The sequence below is a fragment of the Pseudophryne corroboree genome, chromosome 7 (genome assembly GCF_028390025.1).
Source record: "Pseudophryne corroboree isolate aPseCor3 chromosome 7, aPseCor3.hap2, whole genome shotgun sequence".
Classification (NCBI taxonomy): Eukaryota; Metazoa; Chordata; class Amphibia; order Anura; family Myobatrachidae; genus Pseudophryne; species Pseudophryne corroboree.
Window position 1 is genome coordinate 39,748,223 of NC_086450.1, and position 25,330 is coordinate 39,773,552.

General features: G+C 46.9%; 1 protein-coding gene across 3 annotated transcripts in view; it reads right to left on the reverse strand.

Annotated features, from left to right (window-relative positions):
• The window catches only part of LOC134944473 (potassium voltage-gated channel subfamily H member 8-like), an 834,050-nt gene that overhangs the window by 102,097 nt on the left and 706,623 nt on the right, over window positions 1-25,330 (reverse strand). For all 3 annotated transcript variants that reach the window (XM_063933056.1, XM_063933055.1, XM_063933057.1), the window contains exons 6-7: window positions 17,338-17,495; window positions 16,236-16,428 (exon numbers count right to left, since the gene is read on the reverse strand). In XM_063933056.1, coding sequence (XP_063789126.1) covers window positions 16,236-16,428; window positions 17,338-17,495 — 351 coding nt within the window. The remainder of the gene's footprint in view (window positions 1-16,235; window positions 16,429-17,337; window positions 17,496-25,330) is intronic.

Sequence of the window (25,330 nt, forward strand, 5' to 3'; positions counted from 1 at the left end):
TGTGAGTAAGATAAGCGACCCTAGTGGCCGACACAAACACCGGGCCCATCTAGGAGTGGCACTGCAGTGTCACGCAGGATGGTCCTTCCAAAAAACCCTCCCCAAACAGCACATGACGCAAAGAAAAAAAGAGGCGCAATGAGGTAGCTGTGTGAGTAAGATAAGCGACCCTAGTGGCCGACACAAACACCGGGCCCATCTAGGAGTGGCACTGCAGTGTCACGCAGGATGGTCCTTCCAAAAAACCCTCCCCAAACAGCACATGACGCAAAGAAAAAAAGAGGCGCAATGAGGTAGCTGTGTGAGTAAGATAAGCGACCCTAGTGGCCGACACAAACACCGGGCCCATCTAGGAGTGGCACTGCAGTGTCACGCAGGATGTCCCTTCCAAAAAACCCTCCCCAAACAGCACATGACGCAAAGAAAAAAAGAGGCGCAATGAGGTAGCTGTGTGAGTAAGATAAGCGACCCTAGTGGCCGACACAAACACCGGGCCCATCTAGGAGTGGCACTGCAGTGTCACGCAGGATGTCCCTTCCAAAAAACCCTCCCCAAACAGCACATGACGCAAAGAAAAAAAGAGGCGCAATGAGGTAGCTGTGTGAGTAAGATAAGCGACCCTAGTGGCCGACACAAACACCGGGCCCATCTAGGAGTGGCACTGCAGTGTCACGCAGGATGGTCCTTCCAAAAAACCCTCCCCAAACAGCACATGACGCAAAGAAAAAAAGAGGCGCAATGAGGTAGCTGTGTGAGTAAGATAAGCGACCCTAGTGGCCGACACAAACACCGGGCCCATCTAGGAGTGGCACTGCAGTGTCACGCAGGATGGCCCTTCCAAAAAACCCTCCCCAAACAGCACATGACGCAAAGAAAAAAAGAGGCGCAATGAGGTAGCTGTGTGAGTAAGATAAGCGACCCTAGTGGCCGACACAAACACCGGGCCCATCTAGGAGTGGCACTGCAGTGTCACGCAGGATGGCCCTTCCAAAAAACCCTCCCCAAACAGCACATGACGCAAAGAAAAAAAGAGGAGCAATGAGGTAGCTGTGTGAGTAAGATAAGCGACCCTAGTGGCCGACACAAACACCGGGCCCATCTAAGAGTGGCACTGCAGTGTCACGCAGGATGGCCCTTCCAAAAAACCCTCCCCAAACAGCACATGACGCAAAGAAAAAAAGAGGCGCAATGAGGTAGCTGTGTGAGTAAGATAAGCGACCCTAGTGGCCGACACAAACACCGGGCCCATCTAGGAGTGGCACTGCAGTGTCACGCAGGATGGCCCTTCCAAAAAACATTCCACAAACAGCACATGACGCAAAGAAAAATTAAAGAAAAAAGAGGTGCAAGATGGAATTGTCCTTGGGCCCTCCCACCCACCCTTATGTTGTATAAACAGGACATGCACACTTTAACCAACCCATCATTTCAGTGACAGGGTCTGCCACACGACTGTGACTGAAATGACGGGTTGGTTTGGACCCCCACCAAAAAAGAAGCAATTAATCTCTCCTTGCACAAACTGGCTCTACAGAGGCAAGATGTCCACCTCATCATCATCCTCCGATATATCACCGTGTACATCCCCCTCCTCACAGATTATCAATTCGTCCCCACTGGAATCCACCATCTCAGCTCCCTGTGTACTTTGTGGAGGCAATTGCTGCTGGTCAATGTCTCCACGGAGGAATTGATTATAATTAATTTTAATGAACATCATCTTCTCCACATTTTCTGGATGTAACCTCGTACGCCGATTGCTGACAAGGTGAGCGGCGGCACTAAACACTCTTTCGGAGTACACACTTGTGGGAGGGCAACTTAGGTAGAATAAAGCCAGTTTGTGCAAGGGCCTCCAAATTGCCTCTTTTTCCTGCCAGTATAAGTACGGACTGTGTGACGTGCCTACTTGGATGCGGTTACTCATATAATCCTCCACCATTCTTTCAATGTTGAGAGAATCATATGCAGTGACAGTAGACGACATGTCCGTAATCGTTGTCAGGTCCTTCAGTCCGGACCAGATGTCGGCATCAGCAGTCGCTCCAGACTGCCCTGCATCACCGCCAGCGGGTGGGCTCGGAATTCTGAGCCTTTTCCTCGCACCCCCAGTTGCGGGAGAATGTGAAGGAGGAGATGTTGACAGGTCGCGTTCCGCTTGACTTGACAATTTTCTCACCAGCAGGTCTTTCAACCCCAGCAGACTTGTGTCTGCCGGAAAGAGAGATCCAAGGTAGGCTTTAAATCTAGGATCGAGCACGGTGGCCAAAATGTAGTGCTCTGATTTCAACAGATTGACCACCCGTGAATCCTTGTTAAGCGAATTAAGGGCTCCATCCACAAGTCCCACATGCCTAGCGGAATCGCTCCGTGTTAGCTCCTCCTTCAATGTCTCCAGCTTCTTCTGCAAAAGCCTGATGAGCGGAATGACCTGACTCAGGCTGGCAGTGTCTGAACTGACTTCACGTGTGGCAAGTTCAAAGGGCATCAGAACCTTGCACAACGTTGAAATCATTCTCCACTGCGCTTGAGACAGGTGCATTCCACCTCCTATATCGTGCTCAATTGTATAGGCTTGAATGGCCTTTTGCTGCTCCTCCAACCTCTGAAGCATATAGAGGGTTGAATTCCACCTCGTTACCACTTCTTGCTTCAGATGATGGCAGGGCAGGTTCAGTAGTTTTTGGTGGTGCTCCAGTCTTCTGTACGTGGTGCCTGTACGCCGAAAGTGTCCCGCAATTCTTCTGGCCACCGACAGCATCTCTTGCACGCCCCTGTCGTTTTTTAAATAATTCTGCACCACCAAATTCAAGGTATGTGCAAAACATGGGACGTGCTGGAATTTGACCATATTTAATGCACACACAATATTGCTGGCGTTGTCCGATGCCACAAATCCACAGGAGAGTCCAATTGGGGTAAGCCATTCCGCGATGATCTTCCTCAGTTGCCGTAAGAGGTTTTCAGCTGTGTGCGTATTCTGGAAACCAGTGATACAAAGCGTAGCCTGCCTAGGAAAGAGTTGGCGTTTGCGAGATGCTGCTACTGGTGCCGCCGCTGCTGTTCTTGCGGCGGGAGTCCATACATCTACCCAGTGGGCTGTCACAGTCATATAGTCCTGACCCTGCCCTGCTCCACTTGTCCACATGTCCGTGGTTAAGTGGACATTGGGTACAGCTGCATTTTTTAGGACACTGGTGACTCTTTTTCTGAGCTCTGTGTACATTTTCGGTATCGCCTGCCTAGAGAAATGGAACCTAGATGGTATTTGGTACCGGGGACACAGTACCTCCAACAAGTCTCTAGTTGGCTCTGCAGTAATGATGGATACCGGAACCACGTTTCTCACCACCCAGGATGCCAAGGCCTCAGTTATCCGCTTTGCAGTAGGATGACTGCTGTGATATTTCATCTTCCTCGCAAAGGACTGTTGGACAGTCAATTGCTTGGTGGAAGTAGTAAAAGTGGTCTTACGACTTCCCCTCTGGGATGACCATCGACTCCCAGCAGCAACAACAGCAGCGCCAGCAGCAGTAGGCGTTACACGCAAGGATGCATCGGAGGAATCCCAGGCAGGAGAGGAATCGTCAGAATTGCCAGTGACATGGCCTGCAGGACTATTGGCATTCCTGGGGAAGGAGGAAATTGACACTGAGGGAGTTGGTGGGGTGGTTTGCGTGAGCTTGGTTACAAGAGGAAGGTATTTACTGGTCAGTGGACTGCTTCCGCTGTCACCCAAAGTTTTTGAACTTGTCACTGACTTATTATGAATGCGCTGCAGGTGACGTATAAGGGAGGATGTTCCGAGGTGGTTAACGTCCTTACCCTTACTTATTACAGCTTGACAAAGGCAACACACGGCTTGACACCTGTTGTCCGCATTTCTGTTGAAATACTTCCACACCGAAGAGCTGATTTTTTGGGTATTTTCACCAGGCATGTCAGTGGCCATATTCCTCCCACGGACAACAGGTGTCTCCCCGGGTGCCTGACTTAAACAAACCACCTCACCATCAGAATCCTCCTGGTCAATTTCCTCCCCAGCGCCAGCAACACCCATATCCTCCTCATCCTGGTGTACTTCAACACTGACATCTTCAATCTGACTATCAGGAACTGGACTGCGGGTGCTCCTTCCAGCACTTGCAGGGGGCGTGCAAATGGTGGAAGGCGCATGCTCTTCACGTCCAGTGTTGGGAAGGTCAGGCATCGCAACCGACACAATTGGAGTCGGACTCTCCTTGTGGATTTGGGATTTCGAAGAACGCACAGTTCTTTGCGGTGCTACTGCTTTTGCCAGCTTGAGTCTTTTCATTTTTCTAGCGAGAGGCTGAGTGCTTCCATCCTCATGTGAAGCTGAACCACTAGCCATAAACATAGGCCAGGGCCTCAGCCGTTCCTTGCCACTCCGTGTGGTAAATGGCATATTGGCAAGTTTACGCTTCTCCTCCGACAATTTTATTTTAGGTTTTGGAGTCCTTTTTTTACTGATATTTGGTGTTTTGGATTTGACATGCTCTGTACTATGACATTGGGCATCGGCCTTGGCAGACGACGTTGCTGGCATTTCATCATCTCGGCCATGACTAGTGGCAGCAGCTTCAGCACGAGGTGGAAGTGGATCTTGATCTTTCCCTAATTTTGGAACCTCAACATTTTTGTTCTCCATATTTTAATAGGCACAACTAAAAGGCACCTCAGGTAAACAATGGAGATGGATGGATACTAGTATACTTATGGATGGACTGCCGAGTGCCGACACAGAGGTAGCTACAGCCGTGGACTACCGTATTGTGTCTGCTGCTAATATAGACTGGATGATAATGATATGAAATCAATATATATATGTATGTATATATAATATCACTAGTACTGCAGCCGGACAGGTAGATAATATATTTATTAGGTAATGATGACTGATGACGTACCTGCTGGACACTGTCAGCTCAGCAGCACCGCAGACTGCTACAGTAAGCTACTATACTATAGTAGTATGTACAAAGAAGAAAGAAAAAAAAAAACCACGGGTAGGTGGTATACAATTATGGATGGACTGCCGAGTGCCGACACAGAGGTAGCTACAGCCGTGGACTACCGTACTGTGTCTGCTGCTAATATAGACTGGATGATAATGATATGAAATCAATATATATATGTATGTATATATAATATCACTAGTACTGCAGCCGGACAGGTAGATGATATATTTATTAGGTAATGATGACTGATGACGGACCTGCTGGACACTGTCAGCTCAGCAGCACCGCAGACTGCTACAGTAAGCTACTATACTATAGTAGTATGTACAAAGAAGAAAGAAAAAAAAAAACCACGGGTAGGTGGTATACAATTATGGATGGACTGCCGAGTGCCGACACAGAGGTAGCTACAGCCGTGGACTACCGTACTGTGTCTGCTGCTAATATAGACTGGATGATAATGATATGAAATCAGTATATATATGTATGTATATATAATATCACTAGTACTGCAGCCGGACAGGTAGATAATATATTTATTAGGTAATGATGACTGATGACGGACCTGCTGGACACTGTCAGCTCAGCAGCACCGCAGACTGCTACAGTAAGCTACTATACTATAGTAGTATGTACAAAGAAGAAAGAAAAAAAAAACCACGGGTAGGTGGTATACAATTATGGATGGACTGCCGAGTGCCGACACAGAGGTAGCTACAGCCGTGGACTACCGTACTGTGTCTGCTGCTAATATAGACTGGATGATAATGATATGAAATCAATATATATATGTATGTATATATAATATCACTAGTACTGCAGCCGGACAGGTAGATAATATATTTATTAGGTAATGATGACTGATGACGGACCTGCTGGACACTGTCAGCTCAGCAGCACCGCAGACTGCTACAGTAAGCTACTATACTATAGTAGTATGTACAAAGAAGAAAGAAAAAAAAAAACCACGGGTAGGTGGTATACAATTATGGATGGACTGCCGAGTGCCGACACAGAGGTAGCTACAGCCGTGGACTACCGTACTGTGTCTGCTGCTAATATAGACTGGATGATAATGATATGAAATCAATATATATATGTATGTATATATAATATCACTAGTACTGCAGCCGGACAGGTAGATAATATATTTATTAGGTAATGATGACATATGACGGACCTGCTGGACACTGTCAGCTCAGCAGCACCGCAGACTGCTACAGTAAGCTACTATACTATAGTAGTATGTACAAAGAAGAAAGAAAAAAAAAAACCACGGGTAGGTGGTATACAATTATGGATGGACTGCCGAGTGCCGACACAGAGGTAGCTACAGCCGTGGACTACCGTACTGTGTCTGCTGCTAATATAGACTGGATGATAATGATATGAAATCAATATATATATGTATGTATATATAATATCACTAGTACTGCAGCCGGACAGGTAGATAATATATTTATTAGGTAATGATGACTGATGACGGACCTGCTGGACACTGTCAGCTCAGCAGCACCGCAGACTGCTACAGTAAGCTACTATACTATAGTAGTATGTACAAAGAAGAAAGAAAAAAAAAACCACGGGTAGGTGGTATACAATTATGGATGGACTGCCGAGTGCCGACACAGAGGTAGCTACAGCCGTGGACTAACGTACTGTGTCTGCTGCTAATATAGAGTCTAGACTGGATGATAAATTATTGATAATGAGATGAAATCAATATAATATCACTAGTACTGCAGCCGGACAGGTACTATATATATTTATTATGTAATGACTGATGACGGACCTGCTGGACACTGTCAGGTCAGCAGCACCGCAGACTGCTACAGTAAGCTACTATAGTAGTATGTATAAAGAAGAATGTAAAAAAAAAAAAACACGGGTAGGTGGTATACAATATTATATATATATATATATATATATATATATTATATACAATTTTATATATATATATATATATATATATATATATATTAAACTGGTGGTGATTGATTATTAAACTGGTGGTCAGGTCACTCACGTTGCAACTTGCAACTAGTACTCCGAGTCCTAAGCAGACAATCACAAAATATATTATTATACTGGTGGTCAGTGTGGTCACAACAATGGCAGTGTGGCACTGACTCTGGCAGCAAAAGTGTGCACTGTACGTTATATGTACTCCTGAGTCCTGCTCTCAGACTCTAACTGCTCCCCACTGTCAGTGTCTCCCCCACAAGTCAGATAATACAATACACTTACAGTCACACTATCTAATCTATATCACTTCAGCAAGTAGTATAGTAGTATAGTAGTACTCCTCCTAATAATGCTCCCCAAAATTACTACTACTGTGTCTCTCTCGTCTCTACTGTGTCTCTCTCTTCTCTAAACGGAGAGGACGCCAGCCACGTCCTCTCCCTATGACTCTCAATGCACGTGTGAAAATGGCGGCGACGCGCGGCTCCTTATATAGAATCCGAGTCTCGCGATAGAATCCGAGCCTCGCGAGAATCCGACAGCGGGATGATGACGTTCGGGCGCGCTCGGGTTAACCGAGCAAGGCGGGAAGATCCGAGTCGCTCGGACCCGTGAAAAAAAACATAAAGTTCGGGCGGGTTCGGATTCAGAGGAACCGAACCCGCTCATCTCTAATGGCATGATGGCAATTTTTTCTGCAGGGACCAACTTTCTTTTCTTACTGCTTGAGGTCTCTTTTTCTTTACCAGTTGAGCCCTTGAGCATCAGCGTTAGTACTAGATGACATTAAATCGGCATCAGGACTGGTGGCATTCACAGATCACAATTCACAAATCCCACCTCTACTAAATTTCCCCTTCAGCACACTAAAAATTACCTGTAACCATCCATACCTGACAGTGGCGGTTCTTGCCACGGGCAAGCGGTACTTTTGCCCGGGGCGCCGCCTTCCGGAGGGCGCCGGCGCCATCCGGAGGGCGCCGCACCAGGGCAAGATCCGCCACTGTGCCCCCCGTAGTGCCCTGCTGTGCCCCCCCCGCTTTGAAGGGAACCAGACGCGTAGCGTCTAGTTTCCCTTCATGGAGAGGACCTTAGTTGTGCGGTGCGCGATGACGTCATCGCGCACCGCACAGCAAAGGTCCTCTCCATGAAGGGAAACTAGACGCTACGGTCTAGTTTCCCTTCGTCTTGAGGACCTCTGCTGTGCGATGCGCGATGACGTCATCGCGCACCGCACAGCATAGTGGCACAGACACTAGGGGTCATAATTGACCTCTAGTGTCTATGCTGTTCTATGGGAGAGACGTAATAACGTCTCTCCCATGGATCGAAGAGAACAGAGGAGAGGAGAAGAGCGGCGCCGCCGGCGGAGGGGGTCTGGATCAGGAACGGGGATGGTAAGTATAGTTTTTATTTATTTTTTCTTTCAGCGAGCTGACCACGCCCCCAATCGAAGCCACGCCCCCCATATTTTGCCCGGGGCGCCACAGATCACAGAACCGGCCCTGATAACTGAACCTATCTGGTAATAGAAATTCTGAGAATTAGTCACACATGTTTTCAAACACATGTTAAGCTGCTGAGCCACTTCACTGCATCTCCGATATCAGCCTAAACGGCGGCTTAATGCCACCGTCCATCCCCCTCCCGCCCAGCGACCGCCTCTGCCTCAGAGGCTATCGCTAGGCAACGACGGCTGGCTGTGCTGCGAATGACCCCTCCCTTGTGCACTGCAGGTGGGGCAGATGTAACATGTGCAGAGAGAGTTAGATTTGGGTGGGGTGTGGGTGGGGTGTGAAATCCAAATTGCAGTGTAAAAATAAAGCAGGCAGTATTTACCCTGCACAGAAACAATATAACCCACCCAAATCTAACTCTGTCTGCACATGTTACATCTGCCCCACCTGCAGTGCACACGGTTTTGCCCATTAGAGAACAAATTTGCTGCTGCTATCAGGTCTGAATTAGGCCCCTAGTAAGGTGGAGTCAAAATACAGACAGAATATTTAAGTTACTTTAAATATGGCAGGAGGAGGAACAATTGGGGTTTGTAGTCAGTAATACTAGAAGATGACATCTAGGCAACAGTTAGAAACCGAACCACTGATATAGTGGGCTAATGAAACGCCTGCAGTGCAGAGTTATATACATACATAGCTACTAGCAGAGCACAACAGCGGTGATGAATGATTCATAATAGAACACACAACTTGCTGCATTTTCTGACAGATAGGTTACAGTAGCTGATGACCTGATGTCAAGGAAAAATAGGAAAGACTGGCAGTGAACTAACGAATACATGTACCAGAGAGGATTGGAGAATGTAGTCTGATCTGATGAATTCTGCCTCCTGCTTTTTTCACATTGATACGAGTACCAGAATATAGTGGAAATGCAATGAGCCCATGGAACCATCCTGCTGGCTGACAGGGCCAGAAGAGTAAAGTTGTATTGTGCCATTTCTTGTCAGACTTTGGCTCAGGCTTATGGGAAGAACAACATTTGGCTCGCTTACTATGGGAAGAACAACATGTGGCTCACGTACTACGGGAATAACAACATTTGGCTCGCTTACTATGGGAAGAACAACAATTGGCTCGCTTACTATGGGAAGAACAACATTTGGCTCGCTTACTAAGGGAAGAACAACATTTGGCTCGCTTACTATGGGAAGAACAACATTTGGCTTGCTTACTATGGGAAGAACAACATTTGGCTCGCTTACTAAGGGAAGAACAACATTTGGCTCACTTAATACGGCAAGAACAACACTTGGCTTGATTAATACGGCTAGAACATCATTTGGCTCACTTACTACAGGCAGAACAACATTTGGCTCACTTACTAATGGGAAGAACAACATTTGGCTCGCTTAATACGGCAAGATCAACATTTGGCTCACATACAACGGGAAGAACATTTGGTTTGCTTCATATGGGAAGAACATCATTTGACTCACTTACTAATGGGAAGAACAACATTTGGCTCGCTTAATATGGCAAGAACAACATATGGCTCACTTACTACGAGAAGAACAACATTTGGCTCACTTACTATGGGAAGAACAACATTTGGCTCACTTACTACGGGCAGAACAACATTTGGCTAGCTTACAAATGGGAAGAACAACATTTGGCTCACTTACTACGGGAAGAACAACATTTGGCTCACTTACTAATGGGAAGAACAACATTTGGCTCACATACTACGGGAAGAACATTTGGTTTGCTTCATATGGGAAGAACATCATTTAACTCACCTACTAATGGGAAGAACAACATTTGGCTCACTTATTACGGGAAGAACAACATTTGGCTCACTTACTATGAAAAGAACAACATTTGGCTCACTTACTACGAGAAGAACAAAAAGAATATTTCCCCATCTTACCTAAAAATGCAGACTGGCAGTACGATCAGCCATGTTACAACATATCATTATGCTATATTTACTCATTAAGATATACTAAAGGTTTGTACCAAGTTTCAGGACATCTGCCACAGGGCAGGGCACTATAGGTAAGACTTGTACCCACTAGCCATGGTGACATCACTGTTGAAGGACAGAGATTTGATCACCATTAATGAAAGCAGAAACAAACGTGGTGGACATTAAAACAACCAATCTATCTGAAACATGCAACAGGCCTTTAAGATCCAGAATGCAGTTGCCAAGACAGTTCCACCCCTGCTGACATTGCCTCCAGCCGCTGTTACTATACGGGAATGCTAATGTTTCTATTCTGTAGACTTCAGATGTGCCCTCCCTGAGAGCCTTCAAACATAGCCATCGCTGCTTTAGTCTGCTGTTTGAAGCTGGTTTTGGCATAATTGCAGACTCGGTGCAGCTGTGTGAGTGGGACTGATAGCCGCTCTGCTGTAAGGGAGTAGGATTAGCTTGGCCATTTAAATATATATTGGGACTTTTTTCTAACCCTTTCTAATTTGTGACTTTGTTCTACTTTCAAGTTCATGCAGAGTTGGGCCATAAAATTCAAACAGCTATTGACTTTATATCAGGCAGCAGGAGGATATTTTCTCCAGATGTCATGGATCAATGCCACAGGCGTTAGTACGCTTTATCTAAAAAAAATCCATAAATATATTATTGTGCGTTTGTACATGGACATTAAAATGTAATAATAGCTTTCCCTGTGCACAATATGATTGACTCGGTTATGTAACTACTTTGATTCCCTAACGTGTAATAATACAAATAAAATATATCAAGGGATTGTTCTAGGTATCTTTTCCCAGAATTGTTATGTGGCCTTTTCTAATTTCATCTGCCCCACTGCAAGTGCATTCATTTATTAACTTTGATGATCTATTAATTAGTGATGTTCAAAAACAAATATTGCAATGTCAGTGGGAAAATAACTGGCAACTAATTTTTACTTAAATGTCCTCTAAAGTCTCATACATGTGGGCATTCCCAAATGGAATCCTGCACATGGCCATTCTCTAGTGGAATCCTGCACATGGCCATTCTCTAGTGGAATCCTGCACATGGCCATTCTCTAGTGGAATCCTGCACATGGCCATTCTCTAGTGGAATCCTGCACATGGCCATTCTCTAGTGGAATCCTGCACACGCCCATTCTCTAGTGGACTCCTGCACACGGCCATTCTCTAGTGGAATCCTGCACATGGCCATTCTCTAGTGGAATCCTGCACATGGCCATTCTCTAGTGGAATCCTGCACATGGCCATTCTCTAGTGGAATCCTGCACATGGCCATTCTCTAGTGGAATCCTGCACATGGCCATTCTCTAGTGGAATCCTGCACATGGCCATTCCCAAATGGAATCCTGCACATGGCCATTCTCTAGTGGAATCCTGCACATTGCCATTCTCTAGTGGACTCCTGCACATGGCCATTCTCTAGTGGAATCCTGCACATGGCCATTCTCTAGTGGAATCCTGCACATGGCCATTCTCCAGTGGACTCCTGCACATGGCCATTCTCCAGTGGACTCCTGCACATGGCTATTCTCTAGTGGAATCCTGCACATGGCCATTCTCTAGTGGACTCCTGCACATGGCCATTCTCTAGTGGACTCGCCATTCTCTAGTGGACTCCTGCACATGGCCATTCTCTAGTGGACTCGCCATTCTGTAGTGGACTCCTGCACATGGCTATTCTCTAGTGGAATCCTGCACATGGCCATTCTCTAGTGGACTCCTGCACATGGCCATTCTCTAGTGGACTCCTGCACATGGCCATTCTCTAGTGGACTCGCCATTCTCTAGTGGAATCCTGCACATGGCCATTCTCTAGTGGAATCCTGCACATGGCCATTCTCTAGTGGACTCCTGCACATGGCCATTCTCTAGTGGAATCCTGCACATGGCCATTCTCTAGTGGAATCCTGCACATGACCATTCTCCAGTGGACTCCTGCACATGGCCATTCTCCAGTGGACTCCTGCACATGGCTATTCTCTAGTGGAATCCTGCACATGGCCATTCTCTAGTGGACTCCTGCACATGGCCATTCTCTAGTGGACTCGCCATTCTCTAGTGGACTCCTGCACATGGCTATTCTCTAGTGGAATCCTGCACATGGCCATTCTCTAGTGGAATCCTGCACATGGCCATTCTCTAGTGGACTCCTGCACATGGCCATTCTCTAGTGGAATCCTGCACATGGCCATTCTCTAGTGGAATCCTGCACATGGCCATTCTCTAGTGGACTCCTGCACATGACCATTCTCTAGTGGACTCCTGCACATGGCCATTCTCTAGTGGAATCCTGCACATGGCCATTCTCTAGTGGAATCCTGCACATGACCATTCTCCGCCGCCAGCTGAGAAAGTGATGGCAGCGGCAATCGCAAGAAGACTGACAGGCGATAGGCGTTCTGGGACGTCAACTGACCGTTTTCCAGGCGTGGTGAGGAGAACGCAGGCGTGTCCAAGCGTTTGGAGGGCGGATGTCTGACGTCAATCCCGGGACCTTCGTCGCTGGATCCGTTGCACAGGTATCCTGACCCTGGTCTTGTTTTGCAGGAAACTTTTTAGCATACCAGGGCTACACAAGCGATCGCAACCCTGCTATGCTAAAATACACTCCCCCATAGGCGGCGTCAAGTTGATCGCACGAGCAGCAAAAAGTTGCTACGTGCGATCAAGTCGGAATGAGGGCCCATGTGTTTAAATCACGGACAAAGTACAAAGATCTGCTTTGCCTTTAGCTTTTAACAAGTGTTTTTCAATACAGCAACTAGGTTAGAGTCATTATACTATATGTAATAACTACATAGACATGACATATAAGCAATACTTGCCGAGACTTAAGTAGTGAAAAAACTTCAGTATCTATGGGCACCTTTAGTGCCAGATATGGTTATCGCAACACAAGAAAGATTATAACTGAAGCTCAACACCACTGCCGTGCAATGACCACCCTATGACACTACGTATTGATGCCTAGAGCAATGGTACTTGTTTTATATCTTTGGTTGCTGCATACTACAATAATACGCCTTCTGATACATTGCTACTAATGTGACTGCACCACTAACTAATCAAACCGTATTCAAAAAGACACCCTGTCCCCCCCAGAGATTAGCCATTAGAAGCACTGAATAATGATATAGCTTACTTGTCACGTTATCTCATATATAACTATTGATAAGGGCCCACACTTCATTACATATGCATGCTTATTGATTGAACCGTTCCAGAGATAGGTCTACTGACATTTATCTACTGATTAATTATCATGTATAAATACTGATAAATAGCTGACTAGAAAGAGGCGTGGATATAACCAATATCCAAGACAGAGATTGCAGCTGAAAATTGTCTTTTATATTAATGCAATGTATAATACAATAAGAGGTGTTACAACTTTATCCTGACAAATCATCACCAAATAAGTCAGAGGTTCTCAAACGTACCGCAACGGTGCAGGTTTTCAGTATATCCCTGGCTCAGTACAGATGGTTAAATCAAATTAGCTGAGGCACTAATTAAGTCACCTGTGGCAAAGCATGGATGTACTTAAAACCTGGACCGTTGCAGGTTTTCAGTATATCCTTGGCTCAGTACAGATGGTTAAATCAAATTAACTGAGGCACTAATTAAGTCACCTGTAGCAAAGCATGGATGTACTTAAAACCTGGACCGTTGGGTTGCCTTGAGAACCTCGTTTGAGAACCTCTGAAATAAGTCACAGGCAATAAAACAGGTAACATTATAAGACAGGTGCACTTTATTTTGACAACCCACTCCACTTATTCATGCACTCTATGTCTCACGGTCTCACCAAGGCTGTAGACCAGGGCTGGCCAAACCGGTCCTCAAGATCTACCAACAGTTCATGTTTTCCAGGCCTCCTGGACATCTGTAGAATTGTCAGTTAGGAATGAATGCAGCACATCTTAATTAGTAATGACTACACCTGTGGACTAGCTAGGTGGTCTGGAAAATGTGGGTAGATCTCGAGGACCGGTTTGGCCAGCCCTGCTGTAGACAGTAAGGCCGGGCTCGGGTAATGGGGGCGTGGCCTAACACAAGGGAGTGTGGCCACAGCTCCTCACAAAAATAATTTAATTAAAAATAGTAAGTAAGGCACCGCAAAACGGCGCCGCGTGCCCTAAAGGGGGGCGCTGTTGTGCACTCCAGCCAGGAGCAGATCAGGAGGGTCGCACGATCAGTGCGAACGCTACCCCCATCCCACACAGACAGAGGTGGCTGCTGCTGCTGCTGCCTCCCTACACTAACTGCAGGCAATGCTGACAGGTAAAGGGGGTGATCGGCGAGCAGTGGAGCTGGGCCCCTCTATCAGGACCGGGTAATTAGTCGTCCCCCCCCCCCCCCTTCCCTCGGCGTCACTGTGTCTCATTGCCTTCAAACCATAAAAATCTAAGTAAAAATTCCTACTGCTGACAGTTTGGGGCTGGACTTGCTGTTTCAATGTGATATGTACTGTACAGGGGCAGATGTACTAAACCTCGGATAGTGACAACATGGAGAGAGATAAACTACCAACCACTCAGCTCCTAGCTGTTATTTTCCAAACAAAGGGGCAGATGTAGTAACCTGGAGAAGGCATAAGGAAGTGATAAACCAGTGATATGTGCAAGGTGATAAAGGCACCAGCCAATCAGCTCCCATATGTAAATTAACAGTCAGGAGCTGATTGGTTGGTGCATTATCACCTTGCACTTACAGTAACACTGCTTTATCACTGGTTTATCACTTCCTTATGCCTTCTACGGGTTAATACATCTGCCCCACAGTCTGAAACATGGCAATTAGAGCTGATTGGCCGGTACTTTATCTCACTCCACCAGGCTTAGTACATCCCCATGCATGTGGGGCAGATGTAACATGTGCAGAGATTCTAATCAAACTCTATTCTAAAGTGCAGTATAAAAATGAAGCTGTCCTCCAGTGTGTGTGTGGGCTACACGCTAAAGCAGCCAGTATTTGTCCTGCATATGAAAAAAATAAATGTATTTGCCCCTTTTGCTTTGGAGCAGGGTTGTTTGTTTCAGATATAAAGTCACTGCTCCCACCTCAGAGTAAAAACAATTCTACACACTCAATAAAGCGTGACAGTGTAGTTGAGAAGTATCAGTCTGTTCCAATTGAATATTTACTGTACAATGTGGTGCGCAAACTATACCGGTATCCGGATGACAGGTCAGCAGTGTCTAGATAGAAAGTTAACAGACTGACACCGGGATGTAATCATGTTGCAGGTGGTCAGAATCCCAGCGGTCAGGATACCGACACCGGAATCCCGACCATTTCAAATGCCAACAGCCGGATTGCCGACATACAGGGACTATTCCCACTCGTTGGTGTCCACGACACCTATAGAGTGGGAATAGAACATGTGGCGAGCGCAGTGAGCCACTGAGCCCACAAGGGTTTTCGTTGCGCTTTCCCCCCTGCCGGCATTCTGGCGGCCGAGATCCCGGCCCATCAAAATGATGGAACATCATATCAGTAATGAATTGCTCCGTCAGGTGCCACTTAGTGGACCCATTAATCAGCTGCTACCTATCATCTTGTAGAATGTACTTGATAAATGCGACCTCAAAGCAGATTGGTTTCTCTGGACAACTTCCCACTCTTTTCACTGCTTGATACATAGCCTCTAAGGGCAAAAGACCAAAAATTCTTTAGGTTCTGTGGGCAAGAAGTAAACAGGAAAAGGGAAGACCAATTGCTTAAATTACTCAATCTAATGTTTTTGTGATTGAAAAACCATGTTGAACGTTCTATGTTTGTTGAGTAAAGTTGTTGCGTCTTATGCTAGGATGGTACGACTCACCGATCTCGTTGACTTCAATCTCTTTCTGTCCAATAAAGTACCAAACACAGGCCATCCAGTGGGCAAGCAACGCAAACATGGACATGAGAAGAGTCAGCACCACTGCACTGTACTGAGAATAACGATCCAACTTCTGGAGCAAACGAAGAAGTCGCAATAGCCGGACTGTCTTCAACAGATGAACTCCAAAATACTGAGGAAGAAAACCAGAGCAAAACATTAGTGAAAGCATTTAAAGAAGTATATCATGGAGTTACTAGATGAGCATTCAAGTGTGGCCTGCCGTCCACTGTTGCTCTACTAAAGTGCCTAGCACTTGGCCCTGTTTGGGATAACACAATGAACCTGAAAAATGTCACAATTCATCTGGGATCAAGCTTTTAGCTTTGTGGCTCTGCCTCTATGGAACTCGCTTCCCTGCACAGTTCAAGAGTCCTCCACTCTAGGATCCCTCAAAAACAGACTCAAGACTTGGCTGCCTACTCACGCGTTTCACTAATGTCTCTTGTTAACCTTATTTAGTATTATGTGTTGTAGAGGCAAATGTAAAGCACTTTGAGTCCTATTAGGAGAAAGGTGCTATATAAGTAATTTTATTATTATCATTATTATCATCATCATCATCATCATCATCATCATTATAGATATTGGATATGTAGCAAGCCTTCTAAAGGAGCACAAGATGAGAAGTTGCTCATAGCAACCAATGAGATTCAGCTATAACCTTATATGATGTACTAGTAAATGTTAACTAGAATCTGATTGGTTACTATGGGCAACACCTCCACTTGTCATTAATGGAAGGTTTGTAACATCTTCCCCTAAATCTGGTCAATGGCAGAAGAAACAGCAATGTTGAACATAAAAAATGTGAGTTAAAGTACATGCTTCATTGACTTCCATTCTTTAATTGGTCTACGACTAGTACCAACGTTATTCTCCTCTTCCTTAGGGAACATTTCATTTCAAGCAATAAATGGCTCAGTACAATCTAGAATGCTCTTGAAACCTATGAAAATAAAATACTCTTGTCCCATAGGTTGCTGGAGATGTATCATGTAAGGTTTGTGTGGAGGTACAAAAGACCTCCAAGTCCACTTACCACATTGACACTAAATGCATAGAGCAGATCAAAGGGGAGGGCCGCAATGAGATCCACAAAGAACCAGGTGGTTGCATAGTGCACACAAACAGAGCGAGGGTCGTACACCACCTGACCAGACTTGCTGACGTACGTTGTCCGGAAATTCAACAAAATATCTAGAAAAAAGCAAAAACGGATTAAGATGGTAACATCCAGGTACGGCAGTCTCAGCTGCAAACACACATCTTGATGGACACCTTCACTTTTATGCTGAAGCTGCCTGTTTGAATACCTTCTTATTTCTCCACAACTATTCCCTTATAATGTGACCAACATGCCATCAAAATATTTGACACTTTCTCATCCCAAAAGTCAGTTTCTTCCTCTCACTGATTTCTAAAAATGTATTCTGCCTCAGTAAATAATTAAAAAGATGTCTGAAAATGAAGCAAGTGCTTCTCTATTAGCTCGCCTGTGAATATTAACTGGGGGAATCTTCAATACATTCTTCTCCCCGGGACACTGTATCTAAATATTTAAAGTGAGCTGTGGAACCAGATTCTTTTGTGACTGGACGTCTTCTCCAGACTCTCTTGGCTCTTAAACTGACAAGCTAAAAGGACAACTCAACAGGGCTCCAGCATGCCAACGGAACAGATATCTAAAACATGATAATGTTGTTTGTTTATATGAAATAGAATGAAATGAGCAAGCCTCCTAGCTTTCATTAGGAGAGATGCCCAGGACTTGATAAACATCCAAACAAGCCTTTTTGGATGTGATACATTATGACAGTTGTTGGAGGAGTATGCAGAAGCTGTAGATGGATTTCAAGGGCTGCCAATGACAAGCGCATTACAGTTTGCAAATGGTGTTATTACTTTACTCTGGCAGCAAAATGCTTACTTTGATTACGAATTTATGGCTACTATTAGGACTTTGAGAGAGACGGCACAGAAACCATATACTTTCTGTGACATTAGCTACATGTGAATCCCCTGCGACCAGGACATTTTAATTTGCCTTGAGGAATGAAATACAGGCTTATTATTTTTTCAACTATTGTTACATAGACTGGTATTTTTTTATTCAGAATAATGTTAGCCAGCGCACGGGGAAAGGCATATGTAAGTGCTGGGACAGTTTGTAGCCATCTGGAAGACCGGCTGGCTCAAGAGCTCAGTCCACGGCCTCAGATCACAAATACTGTGTGTGTGTGTGTGTGTGTGTGTGTGGAGGGGGAGAATCCAAGCATAAAAATAAACAGAATGAAGAGCGAGGGCTAAATAGCGCAAGTGATCGTAAACTTCAAGGTAGTAGGATTGTATGATCCTTGCACAATGTAGTTAGGTAAGCAAACAGTTAACAGTTTGGAGCAGGAGGCTATTAGAATAGTGGGAGTGTTTAGGGAGGAGCTAGAGGACATTTTGTGGAGGAAGGAGTATTCCTCTTCCTCTTTTGGATATCCCCTGAGGAGGTCACACTGCTGCACTGTGGGTACCTATCTTGTACCTATTTTTGCAGTTTTTTGCTCTAGTTTTGCTCTACTACTGTATTTTTTCCTATATCTCCCCCTTTCTCTACTCCTTTCTTCTCCTTATTTCCATTCTCTTTTCTTTTACTGTCCCCTCTTTGTTTGACTGTGCGATGGCTGCTCACCCACGCAGACAGGCGGCCCCCCCCTGCCCGCTACCTTGGTGATGCAGCCGCCTCACCGGAGCCTCTGCTCGCCGCCGCCTTCCATACTCCTGCCCGGTGGCAGTCCCGCCTCCGGCCCCTTTCTCTGTGGGGTCACGCGGAGCTGCTGATTCGGGGGCGCACATAGGGGTGATCTCCGGCGGTCTCACAACAGCTGGCACCGGGGGAACCGCGATGCGCTCTGGACGTCGCTGCATGGCTTTGGCTTCCTCATCTAGCGCCCCCTCTGCCTCCGCTTCAGCTCCCGCTGCTACACGTGGTACGCGAGTCGGGGCTGCGGCGGGGGTGCGCACACGTGCCCAGCTTGTCTTAGCTCCTGGAGGTCCTGCTGTGTCTGCCTCCAGCGGCTTAGTCCACAATTCTGTTGGGGATTTAACCCTTGGGAGGTCCACATGGGATATTGGGGCTAATGATATGATGGTAGCTAGTTTATCCTCCCTGTCACGCTGATACCCGAGCTCGGGCTGAGCGTGGCAGGAGGCGCGCGACAGTAGCTCCTGGTCAGGGGGTGCTCTCGCCTCCCTATACATCGCAGTCTCCAGCAGCATGTGCTATGGCATCAGTGGCCGCTCTGGGTCGGCCTGATTGGGATACTCCCACGTCGAGCTGTGCACCCTCCGGCCGATGCACACCTGCTTCAGACGGCTCCTAGGTGTAGGGATAGGCACCCAGCTCGGGGGCTTCCATTTCAGGATGGCGGTGCTCGGCCCCTTGCCAGTGGGGAATCTCCTATTAGTGGCCCTGCACTCCCGGCTGCTCCTGTGGCTGGCCCTGCCGCCCTCACACCTCCAGCTAGGGACCCGGGGGCAGTTACAGTGTTTCTTCTTTCAGTAATTGGGACTTTGAATTGGGTCAGGGTGGCGATTTGCGCTCTGCCTTGACCCCCCTAGACACACAACTGATGGCGTTGTGCGCAGCTGCGGGTGCTTCTTCCGGACCGCATCCAGTGGTTGCCAGTGGGTAGGGCGCGCCGGCATCTCCCAATAACCCACTGACCGGCTCTTCGCAGGCGCCTTTTGTTTCCTCTTGTGTTGCAGATCTGATAGACATGGTGGAGAGCGATTCTGGTGACAGCAAGCAGGCTTCCTCATCGGCCGGGCCAAGACAGGATTCACAAGCCTCTTCATCAGGTGGGACTGATGGTGACTGGGAACAGGGTCAGGAGGTTGGCGCAGCTGAGGACGTGAATGGCATTCAGCATGCAGCTCGCTCAAAGGGTAAGCGCTGCAGGCACGGGCGTTCCCGCAAACGTGGTAAGCGTTCGCGCCGCCATAGGAACAGCGGCAGTAGCAGTAGTCCGGAAGAGGACAGCCCCAGTGATATAGTGTGTTGCCCTTACACCAAGGTTTTGCGCGGTCTCCGCCCATGGATACGGGATCGTATCAAAAGTGGGAAGTACGTGGATGTCTTAGCTTTGACATCTAAGACCCACAAGGCTTTGGTGGCTGCTAAGAAAAAGAGTGGGATAGGTGAGGATGCCTATCGGTCCTATGTTAACTGGCTCAGTGTGTTCTACACCTTCTCAGCCTGTTATCTGGAGACGCGCCCGGAGGAGGCCATGAACATCGTGCGACACCTGTACATGATTCATGGTATGTTGCATGGATCCGGTATGATGAGGAAGTAAGGCGGAAGTAGCACGGTCTGCGCGTCATAGCCTTCGGAGTGAAGGATGTCGAGGTTTGGTTGGAGGTTATGCAGAGCTCCTTCGAGCATACAGTGGACTTCCCTGCCAAGCCTGTGAGAGCGAACGATTGGGGTTCCTTTCGTTCCACCAACCCAGGCAAAAGGTCCAACGGTCTTTGTTTCACCTTTAACAACGCCAATTGCGGATCCGGTTCAAAATGTTGTTTTCAGCACGGCTGCCTGCATTGTGGAGCGGCACATCCAGCAAAGGAATGCCCCAAGCCTGCTGGTTCGGAATTAGGCGGCAGATCCTCCAGTGTTAACGGCTCTAAGTAAAGCCCCTTCTCCCACCTGGGTTGACGCCATGCGCAAAAGGCTCAGTTGGTCACTCTCAGGGTGAATTCTTGCTGGAGGGTTTTAGAGTGGGTTTTCGCCTTCCCATTATTGGCAGGGTCCCTTTATCTACTCCTCGGAATTTGTGCTCGGCTAGGGATGTTCCTCACGTCCTGAAAGAGAAGGTGGCCAAGGAAGTGCAGCTGGGTCGCATGGACGGCCCCTTTGCTGAACCCTCTTTGCCTAATTTATTATTGTCCCCTGTTGGGGTGGTCACTAAGAAAATCCTGAGAAAATATACAGTAGGCTAATCCAGCACCTGTCTCACCCGCAAAGCGCGTCAGTTACTGACGCTATCCCAGAGGTGCTGTACTCTGTTACGTATCAGTCGTTTGACGATGCTCTGAAATTAGTCAGGGCTGCGGGCTCTCATGCGCGGTTGGGAAAAGTTGATATTGAGTCTGCATTTCATCTGTTGCCATTGCACCCTGATTCGTTTAGTTTCATGGGCTTTTAGCTGGACGACGGATTTTACATTGACAGCTGTCTCCTGCGCTTTTTTCAAGGTCTTTAGTTCTTCATTGGTGCGTTTGCGCTGTGACGGGTGAAACGGGAGTCACCCACTATCTGGATGATTTCCTGTGCATGGGGCCTGCCCATTCTGACAGGTGTGCACGATTGCTGTTCTTCTTGAAAGCACTCTTTTCCAAGTTTGGGGTTTCAATCACCCCAGAAAAATGTGAAGGTCCCTGCACTTGCCTCTCGTATCTACGCATAGAAATAGATTCTGCGGCTGTAGACAAAGTTGTCAAATTGCGTGAGGGGATTGAGAGGGCAGGTGGGAAGGTTACCTTGCGCCAGTGCCAATCCCTTCTCTGTCTTTTCAATTTTGCTTGCAGGGTTATTCCCATGGGCAGGGGTTTTTGCTGTAAGTTGGAGAGGGCGATGGCTGGCGTGCGTCAACCACATCACTTCATTAGGTTGTCATCCGAGATTTGCCGAGATCTGCGAGTTTGGGAGGCCTTCCTACGTGAATTTAATGGAGTTTCCATTTGACTGTTGGATCCTGTCCACAGTCCGGGGATCCAGTTGTTCATGGATGCGTCGGGTTCCTGGGGGTATGGTGCGTACCTTGATGGTGCCTGGTCGGCTGCCTCTTGGCCTGACTCATGGTTCCAGTTGGGCTTGACCCGAAACCTTTTGTTGCTGAAACTTTTTCCCATTGTAGTGGCTTTGGAGCTGTGGGACGAGTGGGTCAGAGATCAGCATATGGTTTTCTGGTGTGATAATCTGGGCGTGGTCCATGTGATCAACAGTCAGAGGTCATCCTCGCTCCCAGTTCTTCGCTTGTTAGGTCACCTAGTTTTGCGCTGCTTGTGTCTTAATGTACACTTCGTGGTGAAGCATGTTCCACGGTTAGACAACGGCATTGCCGATGCGCTTTCTAGGTTACAGTGGAATAGGTTTCACGCATTGGCTCCAGCTGCGGCTCTTAAGGGTGACGTTTGACCATCTCATTGTTGGCAGGTTATATGGCAGGGATAACGGCTTTGTTGAGCCAGTCTGTGGCTCCTGCCACGCTGGAGAAGTATCAGGTAGCGTACAATTGGTGGGAGGTAATTATTGCGCGCAGGCAGAACGAAGGTAAACCTTCCTTTCGTTTACTGTTAGACTTTATCTGTCATATGTACGTAGCTGGGAAGTCGCACGCTGTTGGTGGGCAGATGCTTGCACGAATCGCCTTTTTTCTGCGTTTACAGTGTAGACACGATTTCACTAAAAGCTTATAGGAGAGGCGCTGTTTGCAGGGCTGGGCACGAGGCGCTCCTGTTTGGATAGCAGGCGTCCTATAACGGTTGCGTTGCTGGGTAGCTTGATGGATGTATTACCGTCCCTTTGCGGTTCTCAGTATGAAGTGTTGCTTTTCCGGCACATCTTTGTGATGGCTTTTCACGGAGACTTTCGGACCAGCGAGTTGGTGGCACCCTCCAGGTCAGCGGTTCCACCTTTGTTTAAGCCACAGGTGTTACTGGCGGACGCGTTAATGTGCAAACTGAGCCGGTCTAAGATGGATCAGTTGGGGCGTGGGCGTTGGGTGGCCTTACCTGCCTGTCCTAACACCAGCATCTGTCCTGTAACCTTAGCACACACGTATGGTGACTCTAGGCCTCGTGGTGGCAGAGCGTAGCTTATCTACCTCGATGGGTTTCCGTTGACGGTTTGCCAATTCCGGTGGGTATTTAAGAGGTGCATCATTGCGTTGGGATTGTGGCCATCACTGTATAGCACACATTCCTTTCGTATTGGGGTTGCGACAACAGCCGCGTCATTGGGTTTTTCAGAGACTGAGATTAAATCGATTGGTCTCTAGAAATCAGATGCCTACAAACGCTATGTCAGGTAATAAAATTTTCCTGTTTTCCTTTTTTCTGGTTTGGCTCATTTTTATGCATTCTGTTTTATTTTCAGTTCACTCGGGGGCAACGTGAGGGCGGGACGAGCAGTCGGTGTTGGGGTGCCTTCGCTTTAGCCGCTGAGTATTTTCGGCGTGCTCTGCGAGAGTTGCCTCGACTCCGTCTTGTTTCCCCGTCTTTTTGTTTTTCCTTGACTGGGCTCAACCTGTAGCCTTCTTTGGCCACTTGTCACCATTTGAACGGTAAGGGTCCCGTCGGATTTTGCTCTGCTTTTCTACTGAGAACCGGGGGGGCGGTTCTACTGGCTCGCGCTTCACTTGGCAGGTTTTGCAGGTTTTCACTTCGGGACAGGTCGTTCCCCTCCCCTCCCCTGGCCCGCCCTTCCCGGATGTTGTAGGTCAGTTTGGTTGCACTTTAGTTACATTATTAACCTATTGTATTTGTTTATTTTGCAGGAGTGTCACTCGACATGCGCCCTATATGAATATTGGGCCACTCATTTGTTTATTGGGTGGCTAGGTCATCTTTGTCCGGGAACTCTGCTACTCTTCCTGTTTTGCAATGGGTTAGATGGTTAGGACGTAGGGATATGAGATGGAAGGAACTCTTGCCTGCCTTGACCTTACACGTTAAATCCCATGGCCCTCCGAGAGTGTTGGTCATTCACCTAGGGGTAACGACATTGGGGCTTTGCCCTCTCTTGAGTTACACCACTGGATGGCACGTGATTTGGAGTTGGTCATCACTTGGTGGCCTTGATGTCGGATTGTTTGGTCCGCGATGATACCGCGTCAGGTTTGGCGGAGTCTGCTGCTTGGCGTTGTGTTGGACAAGTCACGGCACAAGATTAATGCTTTTGTTGGCAGGAGAGTTTTAGGGTTTGGTGGTGCAGTAGTCTCCCACCCACTTATTAATTTTCGGGATGCCCAATTATTTAGACCAGGTGGCATCCATTTGACTGATGAGGGTGTTTGTTTGTCCTTGGAAAATATTTTTCGTGTGCTCAGTAGCTTGGTTTGCGTTGGTTAGTGCTTAGTTCAGGTTGTGTAGTGGTAGTGAATTAGAGTTTGGTGGCGGCACCGGCTCCTGCTGGGTCGGTATGTTGCGAGAAAGTACGGCAGTTATAGTGGCTATTGCGCTGCTGTTCGGAGGGCGCTCTTTGGCCAATACATTGTATACTCTGGTCCTCCTTACCAGGAGTCATTGGGCTTGGCTGTCTGACCGGCCCTATTATGGTGTACTGGGAAGAGAGTTGGAGCCTCAGCAGTTATTGGCGTAGCCAATGAGTGAAATAAAGTCATGTCGTGGACATGCATAGCACCAATAAGTCGTAATGTCACTGACGATCCGGCCGTTCTTTCTTATTGCCACCATACTTAGTTTAAGTATTACAAATAAATAACGGTTGACCGATTTTAATGGCATTTCAGTGGTCTGTGTCATTATTCCTAGATAAGTTTAGTTATTATTTAATAGATAAGGTTATTGTGTGATAATATCCTTCAATCCAACATCTGCCGATAGAAAGTTTATATACTGTGGCTGTTAAACAATCATTTCTGGCTCTGCGGAACCCTTGCTCTTGCTTCTTCTTGGCTGCATATAAACCATGAATTTGTGCTCTATGACAGGTACAACTTGAAATAGATCAAGCATTTCACAGTTGAATTGTAAAATATTGTAGACATATAAAATAAGATGTACTACGGTGACTAGGTAAGGGAGAATCCTTACCTGATGATCCTGGTATAGTTTTAGCAGAAATAGGCGGACACTGACTGTACGCACAACAAATTAGTAAGTGCAATATATTCTATATACTGTCCAATAAAACTGAGCAATACATTTTAACCTATTGGAAGTTTTACCTTTTACAAAGCACACTGGGTCAATGCGGGTAATTCAGAGTTGGTCGCAGCAGCAAGTTTGTTAGCAGTTGG